The sequence below is a fragment of the Diabrotica virgifera genome, chromosome 7 (assembly GCF_917563875.1).
Source record: "Diabrotica virgifera virgifera chromosome 7, PGI_DIABVI_V3a".
NCBI lineage: Eukaryota > Metazoa > Arthropoda > Insecta > Coleoptera > Chrysomelidae > Diabrotica > Diabrotica virgifera.
The window spans coordinates 102,092,131-102,114,367 of NC_065449.1; the positions used below are offsets into that span (position 1 = coordinate 102,092,131).

The window sequence follows — 22,237 nt, forward strand, 5'->3', positions numbered from 1 at the left end:
CATGATTTAAGACAAGAATTTAATCAACTCCAGAGAACTATAGAGGAGAAATGTGATGAGACAGATCTAGAGACTCATTATGAAACACGAAAGCAATTTACAACATCATTTTTTGATGCTATAGCAATATTAATGAACTATATGATTAAAAATGCAATTAATGTTACTAATGGTACAATTTTCCCCAATTCAAATAAATCTTTTGACTATATAAAAAATAACTTTTTACCTAAAATAAAATCAAATATAAGCCATTCCAAAGATCAGTGTAGACTAGATAATTGTAAAAAATGTTCAAAAAAACAGTACATTGCTACACATTGATTCTCAAATTAAATCAACTATAAATGGAGAACCATCTATTAGTCAAACAAATTTACTAGTTGAAAATAAGATTCCAGTTACACAAGTTTTGCTGCCTACTGTACCATTTCAAGTTAAGGATAAATACAACAATTTTCATAAAGCTAGAGCAATTTTAGACAGTGGTGCACAATCAAATTTAATCACTGAGCATTTTTGTCAAAAGATCCATTTTCCATTGATCAATAGACATATTCCAGTTATCGGTATTAACCAATCTGAAAGCATTATTCGTAAAAAAAGCAACATCAATATAATTTCAAGCAATAAACAATTTTCTACAACTTTTAACTGTCAAGTAATACCAAGTCTTAGCGCTGCTACTCCATCGTATGTCTTAAACAATTCTCTGTGGCACATTCCTGAAAATATTGAATTGTCAGATTCATCTTTCTATGAGCCAGGATGCATAGATATACTAATTGGAGCTAGTGAATTTTGGTTTTTGCTATCAGAAAGCCAAATGAAGTTAGGGAAAAACTTACCAATTTTACAAAATACAATGCTATGTTGGACAGTAGCAGGCTTAGCACCAATATCAAAACCCATTTCAAGTCAACACATTTTCAATTTTTCTGTTATTGAAAGTTTAGATGAGCAATTAAAAAGGTTTTGGGAATTAGAAAAAATTCCTGAAAGTAACTTTTTATCACAAGATGATATTGAATGTGAACAATTATTCTTAAATACTACATCTAGAGCTCCCAATGGACAATGCATTGTTAAATTGCCATTTAAATATCTTCCAGAAATATTAGGCAATTCCTTTGATACTTGGGTAAAACGCTTCTATTCTCTCGAAAAAAGACTCACAACCAATATAAAGTTAAAATACTTATACAAGCAATTTATTGATGGATATAAAGAATTTGGTCAATTAGTCAATGTTACAAGGACTATTGATACACAATTACAAACCTATTACTTCCTTCATCATAGTGTATACAAAGAATCCAGTCTCACTATTAAACTAAGAGTAGTTTTCGATGGAAGCTGTAGAACTACTAGTGGTTTTTCTCTTAATGATATACAATATGTGGGTCTTAGATCCAAAATAATATATTTCCTATTTTAATCAAATTCAGACAATACATTTACGCAGTCTCAGCAGATGTCAGCAAAATGTATAGACAAATTCAAATGCACCCTGAACATCAATCACGACAAAGAATTATCTGGAGAGATGATCCAGAGAGAGAACTTCAGGTTTTGCAGTTAAGTACAGTCACATATGGCACTTCAGCTGCTCCATATCTAGCCATACGATGTTTAAATCAGTTAGGTATTGATCATTCAAATAAATACCCACTTTCTTCCAAAACTATTTTAAAGGGGTTTTCTATGTAGACGATCTATTAACTGGTGCCAATGACTTTCAAACACTTAAACTCTTGTGTCAACAAATTTCTTCTATTTTAAATTCTGGCCATTTTCAACTTCGAAAGTGGATTTCTAATTCACAGTCTTTGTTAAATGAACTTGCAGACAACAATGCTTCCAACTCACTTTAAAACTTTAGGCATTCAGTGGCTTAGTCAATCAGATTTGTTTATTACACCTTCAGACCATGCTACAAAAAGAACAATTATTCTATCTTATATTTCCAAAATTTATGATCGATTAGGATTGCTTAGCTCATGTATTATAATAGCAAGAATTATTATTCAAGAGTTATGGTCTAAAAAATTACTATGGGATGAACATATTCCTAAAAACTTGTGGAAAACTTGGCATGAATTTTATGTTCAATTACAAAACCCTAACAAACTACAAAAGATTTCTATAAATAAAGGAACTCTTAATGCAAGTAAACTCAATAGTGTTACAATGAAACTTAATAAATCAGCCCAAATTGAGTCATTTCATGATATTATTCACATTCTAAATACCAATAAACGATTACCAAAGCATTATAAAATACGTTCATTGCAACTTTTTATTGATGAGGTTGGTGTCTTGCGTGTAGGAATCAGGTTACGTTTTACTTTGCTTAACTTTGACATAAAACATCCAAAATTATTATGTTCAAAGCATCTATTATCACACCTCATAATTAAACACAAACAAAATACACTCTTACATGCAGGAACTCAATCACTTTTGTCTTCTATTAGACAAAAATATTGGATAAGAGGAGCAAAAAATCTAGCTAAAAGGTTTATAAAAGACTATATGATATGCTTTAAGGCAAAGTCTACTCTCTGTACAGCACCCATGTCTAACCTACCTGACAAACGTGTTTTGCAATCATTTCCCTTTCAGCATAGTGGTAAAGATTATGCTGGCCCATTTTCAACTGCAGATAGAAAGGGAAGAGGTAAACTAATTAATAAATGCTATATATGTGTTTTTGTATGTTTTTCAACCAAGTCAATCCATTTTGAATTAGTTTCAAATTTAGCGAGTAAAAATTTTGTGGCATGTGTACGTAGATTTATTTCAAGACGAGGTATACCTTCAAATATATATTCAGATAATGGTACTACTTTTATAGGTGCCTACAATGAACTTAAGGAATTAGGTCAATTTTTACAACAACATCAAGATGTTGTTTTAGATTTTGCAGCAAATCAGGATTTCAACTGGCATTTCATACCTCCATACTCTCTCAATTTTGGTGGCCTATGGGAGGCTGCTGTCAAAAGTACAAAATTTAATTTTAAATGAATTTGAAAGATGCAATATTGACATATGAAGAGTTTAATACACTATTAATTCAAATTGAAGGAATATTAAATTGCAGACCTTTATTTGCATTATCCAATGATCCTCATGACCTAAATCCTCTAACTCCTTCACATTTTCTTATTGGACGGATCATCACAGACCCTCCTGAAGCTGATTTTCAAGAAGTTCCATCTAACCGACTATCTAGACTTCAATTTGTGCAACAACTGACGCAAAAATTCTGGAATCGGTTTTCAAAAGACTATGTTACTCAACTACACAAGCAGTATAAATGGAACGATCCTGCATCTCCAATAATGGTGGACAGTCTTGTCCTCATCAAGAATAGCCAGTTACCGTCTTTCCGATGGAACATTGGACGAGTGTTAAAATTTTTTCCTGGAAAAGACAATATCTCTAGGGTAGCGGAAGTTCGGACGTCCAATGGTGTTTTAAAACGATCTATTAGAGACCTCTGTTTACTACCATTACAGGACTCACATGTGTAATGTAGTTAATTTTGTTGTGTTTTATATTACATTAATATTATTATTATTTGAAGGTTCCCTTCAAGGTGGGGGCTATGTTAAAACTTAATACATAATCTGTTAAATCCCAAATAAGGTGGCAGATTGTCAGAATGACAAGATCCAATAATTTAATTTTCATTACGTACACCTACGAAAAGCATTTGTATTTTAGAAGAATAAATGTAATAAGATGAAGATAAATTCCTTTTTATTAGAACCAAGACAATAATACAGTCCACACAAGATATTTATACATAACCACAGTATACATATAAAGGTTCCACAGTAAAATCACTCCTTGGTCGGCGCTTTGATCTCAAGAAGTAAACCGGCAAAGTACGAAATTGGTAATTCACCAGTGGTGGATGCGGGCGGAGGCCGCACGCTCCTTTGGTTAACCTTACAGAGCCGTACTAAATCTTTCTGGGCCTACTACTATTATTTATTAAAATAAAAAATGCGGCTTCCCATATTTAACTGTCCAAATGTTCTTACTAAATGTTAATATTCCAAAACTAAAGCGTTTAATAAATGAAAAACAATATTACCATTCAATGTTTATATTTCAACGGTATTTAAAATATCAACGGTATTGCGCAAGTTTTAAATCCCAATGGTTTTAATATATTGTACACGTCATATAAACGTCAAATAAAAAGGAGGTTAATCACGAAGCTCTCACGGCATTACTATACTCTGTTTAGTATTGTAGCGGTTATTTACTGTAATTACTTCTAATTACAATAAAACTAGCGGTTCGTAATTTATATACGACTTTATTTTTTATTTATACAAGTTTACTTTACAAACTTTAACTTAAGACTAACTCTATTTACAAATATGTCCTATTTATATATGCGATACAGATATTCCAGAAATATCTATATATCTCCAGCTATGTCCATGTGACCGCTTGCACGTCATCGGCGTATCTCGAAACATCGATAGTGTTCTGTCTGTGCGGAGACGGGAGCTGGTATACGAGGGTAGGTCAATAATTATTTTGTTACACTGCTCCCCTCTTAAGATCTGAGCGTCCCGATCAGCAACTCTAGATGGCCCAGGATGGCGGAATCTACAGGATTCTCCAGCTCTGCATACACCCCTAGAAAAGAAGTAACAGTCTACTGTCTTTGAAGGGTATGACATCTTCGGGTTCATGCAACACACAGTAATCCGTACGCCAGTTTCTCTGAAGATCACTTCCAGCATGCTTCTCACAATCTTCCAATCCAGATTTTCTACTGCATGGCCAATTTTTGGTAAAGCCAAATCTTTGATGTCATAATTACAGACCATTTTCTTCAAATTAGTTAGAGCACGCCATATGTTCTCGTAGCTTGGCGTGTCCGTATAAGACTTCCTGGTCACTATATACAGCAAAGATCGAGGACCATCTTCCAATCGCAATACTCTTCCAATTTTAGGTTGTTGATTCCTTAACTCGTCCAGGCGGCCGAACTTTCTATTGAATACGGACGAGATTCCTTTAGTCATCTCGAGGTCTTGTGCAACACAGTGGGCTAGAGAGACGTTTTCTGGAACACCAAACAGATCTTGCTGAACTTCTGTGGTCACGCCGAATCTAGCACTCTTTCTTTCTGCGTAATTTGACATAAATTCCTTAAAACTTGGCTGTGGTGCATCTTTCATCTCCTGTTGGAGGACTCGGGCTTCCTCTGTTTCATTTGAGCCAGCATATGGTGCAAGACGATTTATGTGAATAACTTTTGGTTTACCGTTTGGTAACTTCTTAATTCTGTATATTACGTCATTTATTTTCTTCTTAACTTCATACGGACCTTCCCATTGTCTTTGCAGTTTAGGACACAGGCCTCGACGACGTTGTGGATTATAAAGCCAGACAAGATCACCTACTTCGAAGCTTTCATTCTTGCAGCGAGAATCATATTGATCTTTCATTCTGTCACTGGCTATCTGGATGTGTTGTCGGGCAAGTTCATGAATGTTGTTCATTCGTAACTTCAGGCGGTCTACGTATTCTTCGCCTGCAACATATTCCTCGGAAGGTCTGCAGCCAAACTCTAGGTCGCAGGGCAAACGAACTTCACGACCCAACATCAGGCAGGTTGGTGTTTGACCTGTAGTTTCATTCACGGCCGAGCGGTAGGCCATCAGGAATAAATGAATGTGTTGGTCCCAATCTCGCTGATGTTCAGATACAACTTTGGACAAGTGTTTACCCATCGTTCGGTTCATCCTCTCGACCATTCCATCTGATTGAGGATGCAGGGGTGTTGTTCTGGTCTTATTGGCACCAATCAATTTACAAACGTTTTGGAAAAGAGCTGACTCAAAGTTTCGCCCTTGGTCGGAGTGGATCTCCAAGGGAACACCAAATCGGCTGAAGAATTCTTTAACAAGTACCTCTGCAACGGTAGCAGCTTCTTGATTCGGTAATGCATAGGCCTCGGTCCATTTCGTAAAATAGTCCATGGCTACCAGAATGTATTTATTTCCAGCATCGGTTTCTGGAAATGGACCTGCAATGTCGATTGCTACTCTTTCCATAGGACTTCCAACATTGTACTGTCTCATGGGTGCTCTCTTTTTACCAACTGGACCATTACCGGATGCACACAGTTCACATTTCCGGCACCATATTCTTACATCATCTTTACAGTTCACAGTAGATGAACAACACGGCCATCACTATAGGTATAGGGAAAACAATGTGTTAGAGAGAGAGGTATGTGATGTCACAGCTGATATAGGAAAGTATGTGTGTTAGAGAGAGAAACATGGTATCTTTGCTGCTATTGGTCCGATTTAAACGTACGACGGCTCGTTGGAATGGGCGGGAGATAACGAATACAAAAAAACATGGCGGCATAGTGCCAAAAGGGCGCTTTCCGATGTGACGACGTCCGATGGGGCGCGTTCCGATGTGACGGCGTTCTAGCGCTGATCGATCGGTGCGCGATACCAGATGTGCGATCGGTACCTTAATTTTTCGCGGAACGCGAAGCAGATGCGCGGTCGGTACCTTAAGTTTTTCGCGGATCTCGTAGATACGAAGCGCGCGGCTGGTAATTTTGGAATTTAAATAAAACAACAACATAATGCAATTTTTTTATTAAAAGAACTTAAAAGGAACACAGCACGTCAACGCGTCACGTAAAAACGTCACATCAAAACGTCACGTAGGCTTGTGAAATGTCACGTGAAAACGTCACGTCAAAGCACGTCACGTAAAACGTCACGTCAAAGCACGTGAAAACGTCACGTCAAAGCACGTCACGTAAAACGTCACGTCAAAGCACGTCACGTAAAACGTCACGTCAAAGCACGTAAAAACGTCACGTCAAAACGTCACGTGGGCTCGTGAAATGTCGCGTAGGCCTTATTGTCATGGGGAGCTCGATCGCAAGACCTGATTGCCACAGCGCGACGTGAGGTAGTAACATCATGTCTTTGAATGAGTATAGACGTAAATTAGCAGAATTTAGAGAAAAACTGACACAGTTAAGAAGTCAGGTTTTATTTTATGAGGATAAAAATAAGGTTATAAAACAAATAGAGAACCTAACACTGGGAAGCAGCATAGACTGGACACCAAAGGAATTTAGTCAGCAGCTGCGACAAGAATATTCAAGTGCTGCGGATTACTTATTTAGGGAAACTCCAACAAGGCGAATTCATCCAATTACTATTAATGATGTTATCGACGCCGGCGCCAACAACGATGAACAAAGAAAGCATGAAAAGTGAAATAGATAATGTTTTTGCAATGACTTGTATAATATTAGCTTCAGTGTTTATTTTAATTATAAAGATTATATTTAAAATTGTTAAGAGAAAATTTGAATCATCATGTAATATAAGACTTGATAAATAAGGCGTTTAAATAAAAAACCCATAACTCTAAAAAATATTTAGTTGAAAATAATGAAAATAAATGTTAGCAGATAATTTACATATCGCATAGGAAATAGCGGTTGAGGGTCTAATCGCATTACTATGCAATTTTCGTTATCATACCCACATTTTGTTATTGAGTTATATTTCTTATCATGTGCATAGAAAATGTTGGAATTTTTAAAACCAATGACAATGATAAAACTGAATATAATTTTGCACACGCACACTTTCTACAACACGTCATAAGGTGGGGCACGCAACCTTATAAATTTCAAAATGCACCTCAGGACGGTCTATTCCATAGTCTATTCCTTACTGTTAGTGCTCGTTGTGGTTCAACTAGTTTTGCAAGGTAAGTGTTCTCTTAATTATTTTTTGTTAAATATTTTTTATTTTTCTTGTTTGATTTTGAATAAAACTTAATGTTTTCTGCTCTGCTATTTATAAAATCTCTTCATTCCAGCTGAGATTTATTATTTCGACATTAAATAATTATCTAATTGTCGACATTTTGAATGACATTTATTTTTTATTTTCTCGTAATTATTCGTTGTTAAAATCTTTTCGGTTTTTCAAGTTTTTGGTTAGCTATTTATAAAATTCCTTCATTCCAGATGAGATTTATTATTTTAGCACCTGATTGTCTACAAGACCTCATGTCAGCATTTTGAATGACAATTATTTTTTATTTTCTCGTAATTATTATTTGTTAAATCTGTTCGGTTTTTTCAAGTTTTTGGTCAGCTATTTATAAAATTCCTTCATTTCAGATGAGATTTATTATTTTAGCACCTGATTGTCTACAAAAAAGACATGCTAGCATGACAATTATTTTTTTATTTTCTCGTAATTATTCGTTGTTAAATCTGTTCGGTTTTTTGGTCAGCTATTTATAAAATTCCTTTATTCCAGATGAGATTTATTATTTTAGCACCTGATTGTCTACAAGACCTCATGCCAGCATGACAATTATTCGTTTTTATTTTCTCGTAATTATTCTTTGTTAAATCTGTTCTGTTTTTCTTTGATTTTTTTAATTAATGTTTTCTACTCTGCTATTTATCCCTTTATTCCAGATGAGAGTTATTATTTCGACATCTGATTGTCTACAAACAAAAAAGACTTACTGTTAGCATGCTGAATGTCAATTATTCGTCATTCTTCGTAAAATTTATTTTTTCTGCTCTGGTAGTTATAATTTGCCTGTCGATGCAGATTACGTCACCAATATTTTAGGCATAGATAGTGGCGTGTGCAAAATCATTCACATCTAGGGTGTTGTAACATTCCTTTATTCTTGTTTTCCCTTATCACAAATCTTTTCAATATTTTTTTCAATTTATTGTTTTCTGCTCTGTTAGTTATAATATTCCTCATTTCAGATGGATTTAACTAAAATTAATGACGCATCTCTGGTTGCAGAGAGGAAACCAATCAAAAAACTTAAGGACCTACCCCTCAACATTCCGGTGCCAATTAAGGAGGCCAAACTAGTCAAATCAAAATATGGTCAAGTCGTTCTTCTGGATGTAGGAGAAGAAGTGGTTTTTTTGCCGGGAAGAGTGACAGAGACCTATAGACCGATCATCGGCGAGTTTGCTGGCGGCAAATATTCAATAATATTTCAAGGTGTGGTGGACGTCGGAAGCAACTACCAGCCCCTAGCATCCTTCAAAATCGCCTAATTGAAAATACTGAAAGAGAGAGGTAAGCATTATGGATATTGTTAAACAAAGCGAAAATTTATTGTTATTCATCAAAAGAGTTAGAAAGATAGTTTTTGATAAATTCGCAGCTAAAGACAAAGAAATTTGGTTGAAACGCTTAACGAAACAAATCAAAATTTGCAATAAAGTAATAAAAAAACGCAATTTGCCTATAGGTACAATTAGAAAACTGCAAACACATATAGGACATTTTAAACATTTTAAACAGATTATTTTAAATAGACATGTAGGTATGGGTCTAGACAACAAACTAAAACATAGAGTTAAATGGGAAAATGTAGTTTCCGCGTTTAATAGTCGAATTAAAACTGGAATTATAGTTAATTTATGGCATAAGGACTTAGCACATTTCCTAAATGATTGTTATATTATTTTTAAAAATAAAATCAGAAAAATTTTAAAGGTAGATAAACTTGTTAAAGTTAATGTTTGTTTTTGTGGAGAATTTATTAAAAAATCTGAGGAGAATGAAATTGTGACTTTTAAATATTTTAATACAAAAAATGCTATACTAGACATATCTACCGATACAGAGCGGTGGTTTTTTGAAAATGTTAAAGATAAAATAAATATTAAATTATCTGAGTTTCAGGAAAAAGACTCTGGTTTTGCATTAAATAGAATAATATCTTTAGAAGTAAATATTAATCGATATGAAATTGGAAATGGTTCATCTTATATTAAACTCCCAAAGTCTATTCAAAAAAAGCGTGCTTGCATTAATATAAAAAATTCAGATCAGGCTTGTTTTTATTGGGCAATAGTTAGTGCCTTCTATCCGGCTAAAGCAAATAAAGAACTTACGTCCTCATATCCATTTTATAGTACAGTATTAAAAACAGAAGACCTGGAGGCACCGATGCCGTTACATCAAATTTCAAAATTTGAAAAAATAAACAATGTATCAGTCAATGTATATGCTTTAGAATTACTAGAAAATAATGAAAAGTCATTTTTCACAGTATATCCAGCTAGATTAACTAAAACAGTCGTTGCCAAACATGTAAATCTTCTTTTAATTCAGAATCACTATTTTCCTAAATTAAACGATTATGAAGCACCTCCAGTGGATAATGATAATTCAGAAATTAAGTACCACTACTGCCACATTACGGATATGTCTAAATTAGTTTCTAGACAAGTAAATAAAAGAAAGGCCAAATTATTTCTTTGTAATAGATGCTTAAATTATTTTTCAACTGCAGAGAAATTGTCGGAACATGAAAAAATGTGTGCAGATATGAATAATTGTAAAATGTCTTTTCCTAAATATGATGCTGTTAGTTTTAAAAATTATACTTATAAACAAACAACGCCATTTGTCATATATGCGGATTTTGAGTGCATGTTAGAAAAAGTTACAGACCTCCAAACATCCTGTTGTACTAAAAAATATCAAAAACATATTCCGTATAGTGCTGGATACTATGTAAAATGCAGCTATGATGAAAAGTTGTCTTTTTTTAAGAGTTATAGAGGCATTGACTGCATGGAGTGGTTTGCTAATGAATTACCAAATTTAGCTCAAAGTATTCATTCGAAAATTAAGAAAATTATACCAATGCAGGAAAACCCGAGTACCAGTAAAGCCACAAGGTGTCACATATGCGAAAAATGTTTTTCTCCTACAGATATCATTGTTAAAGACCACGACCATTTTACGGGGGAGTTCAGAAATTTCGCCCACCAAGCCTGTAATTTAAATTTTAAAAAATTGTTTGTCGTCCCAGTTATTTTTCACAATATGAGTGGCTACGACAGTCATTTTATAATTTCAGAGTTAAGCAAAAAAGGAGATATTAGTCTACTTCCAGTCAATAAAGAAAAATACATTTCATTTACACTTAACGATGCTGTTACTAATATAAAATTTCGATTTATTGATTCATTAAGATTTTTAGGAGCCTCTTTAGATGAATTGGTCTCAACATTAAATAAAAATGACTTTAAAATTTGCAAGCGAGAATTTAGCAGGTTAAGTGACGATGAATTTAAATTAATAACTAAAAAAGGGGTATTTTGCTATGATTTTATTGATTCTTGGGAAAAATTAAACATTACCGATTTACCTCCAATAGAGGCATTTTATAATAAGCTAAACGATACGAATCTTACAGATGAGAAGTATGCTCATGCTAAAATAGTTTGGGATACCTTTAACATTGAAAATTTAGGTCAATATTCAGATTTGTACTTAAAAACCGATATTGTGCTTTTAGCAGATGTTTTTGAAACTTTCCGCAAAAAATGCTTTAACTTATGGGTTAGATCCAGCCTGGTACTACACAATGCCCGGTTATTCTTGGGATTGTATGTTGAAATACGTGGGGTGTAACCTCGAGTTATTGCGTGACGTTGACATGATACTATTTATGGAGAAAGCAATTCGTGGAGGAATTTCAGTATGTAGCGGTAGAATGTCGGAGGCCAATAATAAGTACATGCCTAATTATGACCCCGCACAGCCCTCAAAATACGTAATGTATTTTGATGTCAATAATTTATATGGGTGGGCTATGGGAGAACCCTTACCCTACGGAGGGTTCGAATGGATGGATGCCAAAGACATTGATGTTATGTCTGTACCTGATGACTCTCCCGTAGGGTACATGTTACAAGTTGACTTGGACTATCCTCGCAAATTACATGATCTGCACTCAGATTTTCCATTCGCTGCCGAACACCGCAAAGCTTTGGGTTCAAATCATACTAAACTAATGACAACACTTTATAATAAAAAAGAATATATCGTTCATTATAGAAATTTAAAACAAATGCTGGCTAATGGGTTAGTTTTAAAAAAGATTCATAAAATTTTGAAATTTAAGCAGTCTGCGTGGCTGCGACCCTACATCGAATTAAATACTCGACTTAGAGCTGCAGCTACGAACGATTTTGGAAGAAATTTATACAAATTGGCCAATAATAGTGTATTTGGAAAGACTATGGAGAATATAAGGAAACATAGAATAGTAAAACTAGTCCGATCATGGAATGGGCGATATGGTGCCAAAAATTTAATTTCTAGTGCGCGGTTTCATAGCCGAAAAATATTTAATGAAAATTTAGTAGCTATAGAACTAATTAAATCAGATCTAGTTTTTAATAAACCTTTATACATTGGCATGACTGTTTTAGATATATCAAAATTATGTATGTACCAATTTCATTACGACTATATGCTCCCAAAATTGGGTGCAGATAAATGTAATTTAATGTATATGGATACCGATAGCTTTATTTATGAACTGTACTGTCATGATGCATATGAGGAAGTAATAAAACAAGATTTATCAAAATTTGATACATCTGATTACGCTGTAGATAATATATATAATATTCCTCGGGTAAATAAAAAAGTTTTAGGAGTAATGAAAGATGAAAATAAAGGAGAAATTATGACAAAATTTGTGGGATTACGATCAAAAATGTATACTTTTAAAGTTCAATCTGGTCGAATCACTAAAAAAGCAAAAGGGACTAAATATAATATAGTAAAAAATGTTATAAAATTCGATGATTATGTAAACTGTTTAAATGATTTTAAGGAACAAACTGCTACTCAACACTCCATTCGGTCATATAGCCATAACGTCTATAGTATAGAACAAACAAAAATTGCGCTAAGTCCTTATGACGATAAAAGATATTTAATTCCAAATAGTTTTAGAACCCTACCATTGGGACATTACAGTATTTTAGAATAGATTTTTTTTTGTAGATGAATGTTCCATCATTGACCGACCTGTCTATCAAAAAAATCTGTGAAACAACAGTATCAGCATCATATTTCATCGAGCAGTCCCCCTTGCCGTGGACATTAACAAAAATAATATTAAAAAAATTTCCTTTATATAAATGGGAAACGATGATAAGCAGTGCTAAAAATGATCCTATTCCTTCATATAAAGGAATAGAATTTATTGCTTGCTCTAAACACATACCGTCACATTTAAGAAATGTCGTATTAGGAAAGTCAGATTGGGGGAGTATATTTGAAGATGAACACTCCAGTTATTGTGTATGGGCTAATGGATATTATCTTAAGCAGCATCGCCTAAACGTATGTAAATCATGTTTTTTTGCATTCAAAAATGCTCATGAGACCTTAAATAAATTTTTACTGGTGCGTTACGACCATACTCACGAAGTTTATGATGCTGATGATATCGTTGAATGCGTATATCAGCAACCATATTATTGGTGCAATAGTTGTTTTACTCAAGTTTTATTCGATTTAAAAGATTACGAGTCTTGCGTTAATGCATTACATGAAATGCCTAGAAATAACAGGTTTGATGATTCTGAACCAGAAGTCTGAAGTAGGCAGTAATATTGATTCTTTTGAGACGAATGATAGTGTCGAATATCCATAAGCTACTATCTCTCTTTCTCTCTTTTTTGTAAATAATAAAGATAATATAATGTTATTTTTCTTTCTGTATTTTATTCTATAATAAAGATATATGTAAACATTTTTATTTGTTTTATTATGAGCACTTCCCTCATATGAGGCGCTCAAAGCAACAGTGACCTAATCCACATCTCACAATTTTACCAAAACCCTTTTATTACATTAAAGTTATCCATTATTTAAATAAGAGATAGCTTTAACGTAATAAGAGTGTTTTCGTAAAAATGTGGGGCGTGGGTTAGACCACTGTTGCTCTGAGCGCCTTATCATCACATCATAATAAAAATCTTATACTTTTTATGATAAAACGTTACGTTTTATGTGAATCTTATATGTTTTACGATAAAACGTCACGTTTTATGTGAAATAAAACTCCAAATTTGCAATTTTTATCATTTATTTAAATCATTAATTACCTTAATTTTATAAAAATAAATGAACTCCCTAAGAGCATTGTTTGTCATATCATCTGGCATTATAGAACAAAAAGCATACAATATTTGCAAGGGGTTTAAACTATCTGCAGTATTTTTACAAAAATCTAAAACATTATAATAATATTCACAAAAGTTCAAATTTTCTAACAACTGCATACGAGGCGATAGCACACTAGTGTTAAGTTCAACAATTTGCTTCACTTCTTCTTCATCCATATAGTACTCCACACCATGCTTCTTAACAATAATGAATTTACAATCATCGTAAACTATCGGGGTAACAGTGCAGTATTCTTCGCATGGAAAAGTTGGGTGCATGAGGTCATCAGTTGATTGGAAAAAATCAATTAGTTGTTGTGTGATGATTGAAATAAAGGAATACCATTCGTATGCGCTGAGTGATATTCTGGTAGGTTTATATTGTTGAGATAAAATCACTGCAGGCGAAAATGATCTTGCAGGGCTTATACCACATTGTACTTCATAGCCCGATAACGTGTATTTTGTTGCAAGCAGGTAGAAAACTTCTGATTTGGCGGCAGCCTCATAATTTTCCAAAGCTCTATCTAATTCTTGATTATAGTCTTCGTTGCTAGGCATATCGATGCTAAATTCACAACCACCTGAGGAATACCCACTATCTTGAGAGCCACCTGAAGAATACCCACTATCTTGAGAGCTCATGTTCACTTGTACTGACATTGATACTGAAGCATGAGTTCTTTTATATTCCCCTACTCCTTGTGGTAAAAACAACCTCTTTGCAAAAAATGTATTGCTACGCGGCGGATTAAAAGATAGATCCTCCTAAACTACGTCATTAACGTTAATCCAGCTGTTATGTTTGCTGTCCATACCGAGCCATTTCACATACATCTTATTGCCTTTTCGTCTAAGTACTTTTTCAACCAAGTAAATGTCAGGGTTTAATGTTTTCTGTAATTCTTCTTCGTAAAACCCCCCGCTAATCGGTATACCGTGCATGTCTTCAAGCAAATACGTTATAGGATTTGTTATCTTAACTTTTACAATTTTAAATAATTCCGTCGTCCAATTGGGCGTGTAGGCCTTTTCAAATAAATGTTTTGTCTTTGAGACACGTACAATGTCACCAATTTTATATTTTCTTGGACCAGCAATTTTTAAATGACTATAACTCTTGTTTAAAATAGCTTTTTCGTTGGATTTGTTGACCTGAGATGGTTTGTATCCCGTTTTACTGTGCCTTGTATTGTTGTATTCCTCGGTAATTACAGGTAGAGCTTCTAACCATTTGTATGATCCATGTAAACTGAAATACTTGTACAACTTTGCTTTTAACGTTCTAATGACTCTTTCACAAATGGCGGCTTTTTTAATCGTGTAGGTGCTGTAATGATTAATTTCGTGTTTTTTCATTAAATTTTGAAATTTTCTGTTATAAAATTCTGTTCCCTGATCGGATTGGAGGTTCTTCGGAAGTCGTCGAGTATGGGCGAGAATATCCGAAAATGCTTGAGTAATTTCCTCGCCAGTCTTGGTCTTTAGAGGACGTGTCCACACATATTTTGAAAAACAATCAATTACGACTAGTATTAGTTTAAAATTTTTATTTTGGTGTGCGTAAGGACGCATTTCGGCCAAATCCATTTGCCACAAGTCATCGATTCCTTTGATTATTGTTCGTCGACGAGGATAGATTTTTCGTGCTGGTTTATGCAATTCGTTCACCACCTGTTCCTTTTCTGTAGACATTTTCTTATTAACGACCAGCATCTACATCTACAACATGTGTGCGCAATAGATCAATATTATGTACTATATCCTGTAATGTTTGCTCCACTTGTTTTAACCTCTGTTCCATCTTCATATCGTGCATCGTATGGTTTGCAAGTGTTTCTGCAGCTTCTTTTATGCTTTTATCCGTATCCTTTTTTAGTGTATTCACATCATCTTTGATTATTTTTTTCAATTTTTGCTCGAGAAGTGGAACTGTGGTTTTATGAAGCTCTTCTCTTACTTGATTTAGTTCGATCGCTAAATGTGGAACTGTGGTTTTATGAATTTCTTTTCGTACTTCGTTTAGTCCGACGGCTAAATCCTGTATATCATTAGTTTTTTGTTGCAACAACTTATTTATATTGTTCTCCGTATCCTTTTTTAGTGTATTCATAGCATCTGCGATTATTTTTTGTAGCTTTTGCTCGAGCAGTGGAACTTCTTTTCTTACTTCGTTTAGTCCGATTGTTAAATCTTTTATATTAATGGATTTTTGATCTAATATCGCATCATGGGCTTTAATTATTGGAAAGTATACGCTACGCATCTCATTTATTAGATTATCAACGTATTTTTTCGTTGCAGCATCACTATATTCTGATGGGTCCTTAACATTACAAATTTTCACATTTTCGGCATTAATGTTTCCGGCAGGAGTATGTGGAAATGTAACTCGTACTGCCTTTTGGGTGATACTGTTACGAGAGTGATGACCGAATTTGTCGACACTCATAATGGAAATGATGCCATCATTCTCAGTTACTCTATTATATTGGCTTCTTTTAGTTCATTGATGATAGCCACGATTTCGTTGTCGTGAGATGTGTTGCCGGCGTCTTTCGAAGCCACCAAGAGTTTAAGACGATCAACTAACTCATTGACGTCATCCCAATAAATATACTCTAAGGGTGCAGCGTTGTATGTTAAACGAGAGTCATCCAACCCCGTTCCTTTGACCGTAGATGAAGATGCTGACCGAGCTGTTTTCGTTCTGTGGTCGAGTTCTTTTTGTGAACGAGTTGCATGCTTTTTCATTGTTGCATCAGATGGTTTGAATAGAGGTTTAATAATAGAATGATATTTTTCTCCGCTGGAACCTTTAAGGCGTCCTAAGGTATCCAGATGAATCTCTGTGTTAATCAGCAGTGTTTTATACTTTTGTAAATCCTCATCATTATACTGTTCTGGGTTTGGGTTGGCATAAAATAAAAGGTGATATAGGCCTGGCGTACCACTTAACCTACGTTCTTCAAAATCCCGTTCTCGAATTATTACTATGTCTCCATTGTCTTTGTCAAAGTTTATTCGACGTTTTCCCAATATCCAGCCACTAATACTATCGTAAAATGGACCATAGTTTTTATCGATTTTATCGTCTTTTATCAAATATTCTTTTATGTACTTGTGACTTATTGGAGGATAGTGGTCGATATATTCGTCTGTGGCGTCCATCGGAATCTCGTTAGAACCGGAGATTGGCTCTTGAATGTTTTCATCAGATGCCTCGGGTGCATCAAGAAATACATCCTCATCCTCCTCCTTTTTCACCTCTTCTTTTTTAACATGTCCAAACTTGTTAGTGATAGTATGATGTAACGTTTTTGATGATTGAGCAATATCCTTGAGAGGCTTCGAGATTGGTTTAAAAAGTTTATTTAGTGACTCATCTTGCTCTGTTCTACCTAACTTCAATGCCAAATATTTTTTGCGAATTGATCTAGCCAATTCGGTAACTTTCTTCTTGCGAAGGGCAATGGCGACCGTATCATCTGGCATTGTGCTGACGACTAAACAAACACCTTACAATTTTATATATTTATCAAATCCTTTCCGATATCGTCCATTGTTGAGAGCAAAATCTTTCATAATTACCACAGTACCATACCTATCTCTCCAACATTCTGAACACATTTTTTTAAATTCATCAAATGACATGTCTGGCGATACGTGTTCATCAAATATATGTTTCAAATTTATCTCGTCTTGCTTGAACAGCACAATCATGTTACAATTGTCTCTTATTAGCTGCTTAGGTATTTTTGAATATGTTTGACATAAGTAAGCCGCATCGATATCTTTATGTCTGCACATGGAATAATACTCACGAATCTTGTGTTGGCCATCACATGCGACATCGTCAAATAAAAACACAGAGTTTGGTTGAGCTTTGTTGGGATCAATAATTTCTTCATTGTCTTTAAATGGAAAATACCCAACACCTTTGACTTGCGCTAATGCATCTCGCAATAGTTGGTATTTCGGTTGAAAGAGGGATTTTGAATAAACATAGACATTTTTAAACTTGACGCCATTTGGACTAAATAAAAGTGATAGCATGGCGTTAGTTTTTCCACATCCACTTGGACCACAAATAATGGCTCTGAATGAGTTTGGTAATAATTTTCCATGTTTACTGTTGATCGCTTTCTGTACAATGTCTAGATTATCAATTGGTAACGTCTGCTCTTGTTGAATGACCCTCATCGTGTGTCAAGCATAGTAAAAAGATGAACAATATATTACCAATGTCACCACATGCATGACCATCAGTCCAATGTTGGTGTTCAAAGGGGAAGGTCTTTTGAACTCTCTAATTAATAAACTTCCAGTTGAGCTTCATATTCCTGGTTATCAGTATTGTGGACCTGGAACAAAACTAAAAAAACGTCTTGCACGCGGAGATCCGGGAATTAATCCTTTAGACGCAGCTTGTAAACAACACGATATCGCTTATTCGCATCATACATCTCTCGAAGAACGTCACAAGGCCGATAAAGAATTGGAAGATAGGGCTTGGGAGCGATTCAAGTCTAAGGACGCTAGCTTTGGCGAAAAAAGTGCTGCTTTACTTGTAACCGGTGGAATGAAAACGAAAAGAAAGTTGGGGATGGGATGTCCTCGTCGTCGTGGAAGAAAGGGACGTTATTCTTTCAATCGGGATGTGGTACCTAAAATTGCAAAGTCCATGAAGAGAGGAGCATCGTTAAGAGATACTGCTTTGACAGCTGTACGAATAGCAAAATCGGTAATTAAAAAACTTGGTGGACGAAAAACAGTTGATCTTCCACGAGTGTTGCCACTAAAATCTGGAGGTTTCCTACCCCTCATACCCCTATTTGCAGGTCTTTCTGCATTGGGGGCTTTAGCCGGTGGTGCAGCAGGGGTGGCGAAGACTGTGGTTGACGCAAAGAACGCCCAAAAGAAATTGGAAGAGGATATGCGCCATAATAAGGCGATGGAACACATCGGCTCAGGTCTGTACTTGCGTAAGAAACCAAGAGGCGGATTCGGTTTGTATCTGAAAAAAAACTTCCAATAAAGCTACCCAATCGTCCGCTGTACGACTTAGAGATTGCGCATTACGCGAAAACACTTAAAATCCCACATTTTCGAGGTGTTTTCATGAATGACACTCTGCCTAGACACGGTCCTCGAAAACGTGAATGCGCAATAGTTAATCTAGATGCATCATCACACAGCGGAACACATTGGGTAGCATATAGAAAGATAAACAACGACGTAGAGTATTTCGATTCATTTGGTAATTTGAAGCCGACCAAAGAACTTGTTAAATATCTAGGTACACATACAAAAATTTTCTATAATAACCATCAGTATCAAACCTACAATCAAATCATTTGTGGACATTTATGCCTAAAGTTTTTATATAATGGAGCATATTAAAGGCATGGAACTGCTTCTGGACCATATGTTTCACAAAAAACGTTTTGAAGGATTCAGTGAAGAAGAACTAAAATTAATACCGCTAGATTATATTATACGAACTGTAGAACCTATAGAATTGTTATATATATGGCATAAATTGCCTGGGGAATATCGACAAGAATTTAACCTGCAGATACTACTTCCCTGCTTCGTGCATTACAACAGACCTGATTGGAGGACTCATTGTGATGGCCCACCCGGTTCTCAAGCATCTTGTCATTTATGTAAACTTGCTTTAGAACAAATAAAAAAAATGTGAATAAATTTGTTTTTTTACTGTATATAAACCTATTAATCTCTTGACCTGAATCAGTCATCATGTCGCAGTTGTTGAGAGTAAACAGCACGAATAACATATTCTCGTTTCAACCTCCCACACCGATCGTATTAGATCCGAAAAAAGATTACGAAATAGCTCTTCGATTTTTCCATTCTTACAACAGTATACCAAACATCGAAAATTGCAAGTTTTATTACTACGATGTCAATAACCGAGTGCAACATTTTGATTTCCCCGATGGATGTTATGAAATTATCGATATTGAGGAATACATACAAAAGAAATTGGGGGCTGCCAATACATCTAAACCTGACATGATATTTAGTCTAAAACCTAACCACAATACGTTGCAGTGCGAAATCTTCAGTCAATTTAAAATTTCATTTCAACCAAATGACAGTCTTGGTACAATATTAGGGTTTTCTCCCGTAATACTAAATCCTAGACAGACACATTCTTCAGATCTACCTGTTAGGATTATTAAAGTATCTAGCATACGCTTTGAATGCAACATTAGTACCGGAGCCTTTGACGGTAACAGACCTGCTCACACGCTCTACGAATTTGTCATACAATCAAATCCTGGGTACGCAATTGACGAAACCCCTCACAATTTGTTGTATTTACCTGTTGTGCCACAGCGTGAAATTACCAATATCACTGTGTTGGCTGTCGATCAAGAAGGACGACCTGTGAACTTTAGAGGAGAAGAGAGCACATTGGTGCTGGAACTTAGATCAAAAAGCAGATGGGATTAGTAATAGAACAATCTACCCAGAGAACGCCATTAGTTGTGCAACCATCTCAGCAGCAATATCTTAAACAATCTACCTACAGAACACCATTAGTTGTGCAACCATCTAAGCAGCAACATCTTACGTCCGCAAACAAATTGTTTTTACAAACGTTGGGTTTTAAACTGAAAAAATGACTACAATGTATGGAAAGAGAGCGCGTTCAAACAACATCACAATGCCTCCAATATTTGATATTTATCGTAAGCCAATATTTGATGAATCGATTCGAAAGGCTGAATACCGAACTTATGCACCATTCATCAAATCATTCAACTGCAATGATATTGTCGAATTTAGCATTAATCAAGTTGACTCGTTTTTTGCAATGAGCGAAACCTTGTTATGCATTAAAGGATCACTCGAAATAACTGGAAATGGTGACGTCAAACTAGCAAATAATGTGGGTGCCTTCCTTTTCGATTCGTGTACGTACAGCGAAAGCGCAAGGGAGATGGAAACAGTGCGGGATCCTGGCATCGTAAGTGCTGTACGTGCCATGACATGTTATACGCAAGAAGATTCTAATTATATGGTTATGGCTGGATGGAATTACCCTAAGGATCCAATTCTAAACGCTGCAGATCATTCATTCAGCATACAGATGCCTCTTAAGCATGTTTTCAACATTTTTAATGATTATCCATTGATTACGTGTGGTCGTCAAACAATGAGACTAGTTCGAGCTCGAAATGATAACGATTGCATAGTTATTACAGAAAAACAAAACGCTGACAAAACTACAACTGTTACAACCGCTAAGATTAACATTACCAATATTGAGCTTAGAGTGAAGCACATATTCCCCAATGATGATATTAAATTGGAACTCATGAAATCTATTCAACAAGATCAACCTATAGTTATTCCGTTTAGAAAGTGGGAATTACATGAATTACCTGCTATTACGAGAGGTGCCAGGCGTGAAGTTTGGGCTGTTAAAACTAGCACATCAGTTGAAAGACCTCGTTATGTCATTGTTTTCTTTCAAACCAACAAACGCGACAAGATTACAGCTGATCCTACTTTATTTGACAATGTCAACATCCAAAGTATTAGATTATCGTTAAATGGAGAATACTGGCCAAACGAGAGAATGCAATTGGATTTTAGCAAAACCGATTACAATGAAGCCTATTTTAACTATACCGAATTTTATCCTAGCTACATACATTCCCAACAAAAACGACCTCTACTCGATTTCTCAGCTTTTAAGAATCGTGCATTGTTCGTTATCGATTGTTCGAAACAAGAAGAAAGCATGAAAGCATCCACCGTTGACGTAAAACTCGATATTGAAGCGAATAACGGTTTTCCCGACAATACCAAGGCCTATTGTATTATTATTCACGACTGTGTAATGGAGTACTTCCCTCTCACCGAAATTATAAAAAGTCTAAATTAGATGCATGAGGTGTCAGTAGTACACGAGCAATCATCATGAGAATAGCATTCGTAGATATTCAGGGATTCGTTGTGGATGGGTGGTTTGTTCCTAAAGAACTTTCCATTGAAATAGGTTATAAACGAAGTCATTACATATTTTTGCCTTCGAAACCATTCAATGCGCTAAGTAATGTGGATAAGAAGACCGCATCATACGTGGAGAAGAATCTGCTAGGCATCCGGTACTCTGATGGAGAAGTTGAACTATCTGAA

The 22,237-nt window shown here is 35.1% G+C and overlaps 1 protein-coding gene across 1 annotated transcript; it reads left to right on the top strand.

Annotated features, from left to right (window-relative positions):
- Positions 1-20,720: 20,720 nt before the first annotated feature.
- On the top strand, positions 20,721-21,983 carry LOC126888563 (uncharacterized). Its single transcript, XM_050656911.1, has one exon. It carries the CDS (start codon positions 20,721-20,723, stop codon positions 21,981-21,983), a length of 1,263 nt encoding a protein of 420 aa, XP_050512868.1.
- Positions 21,984-22,237: the final 254 nt, after the last annotated feature.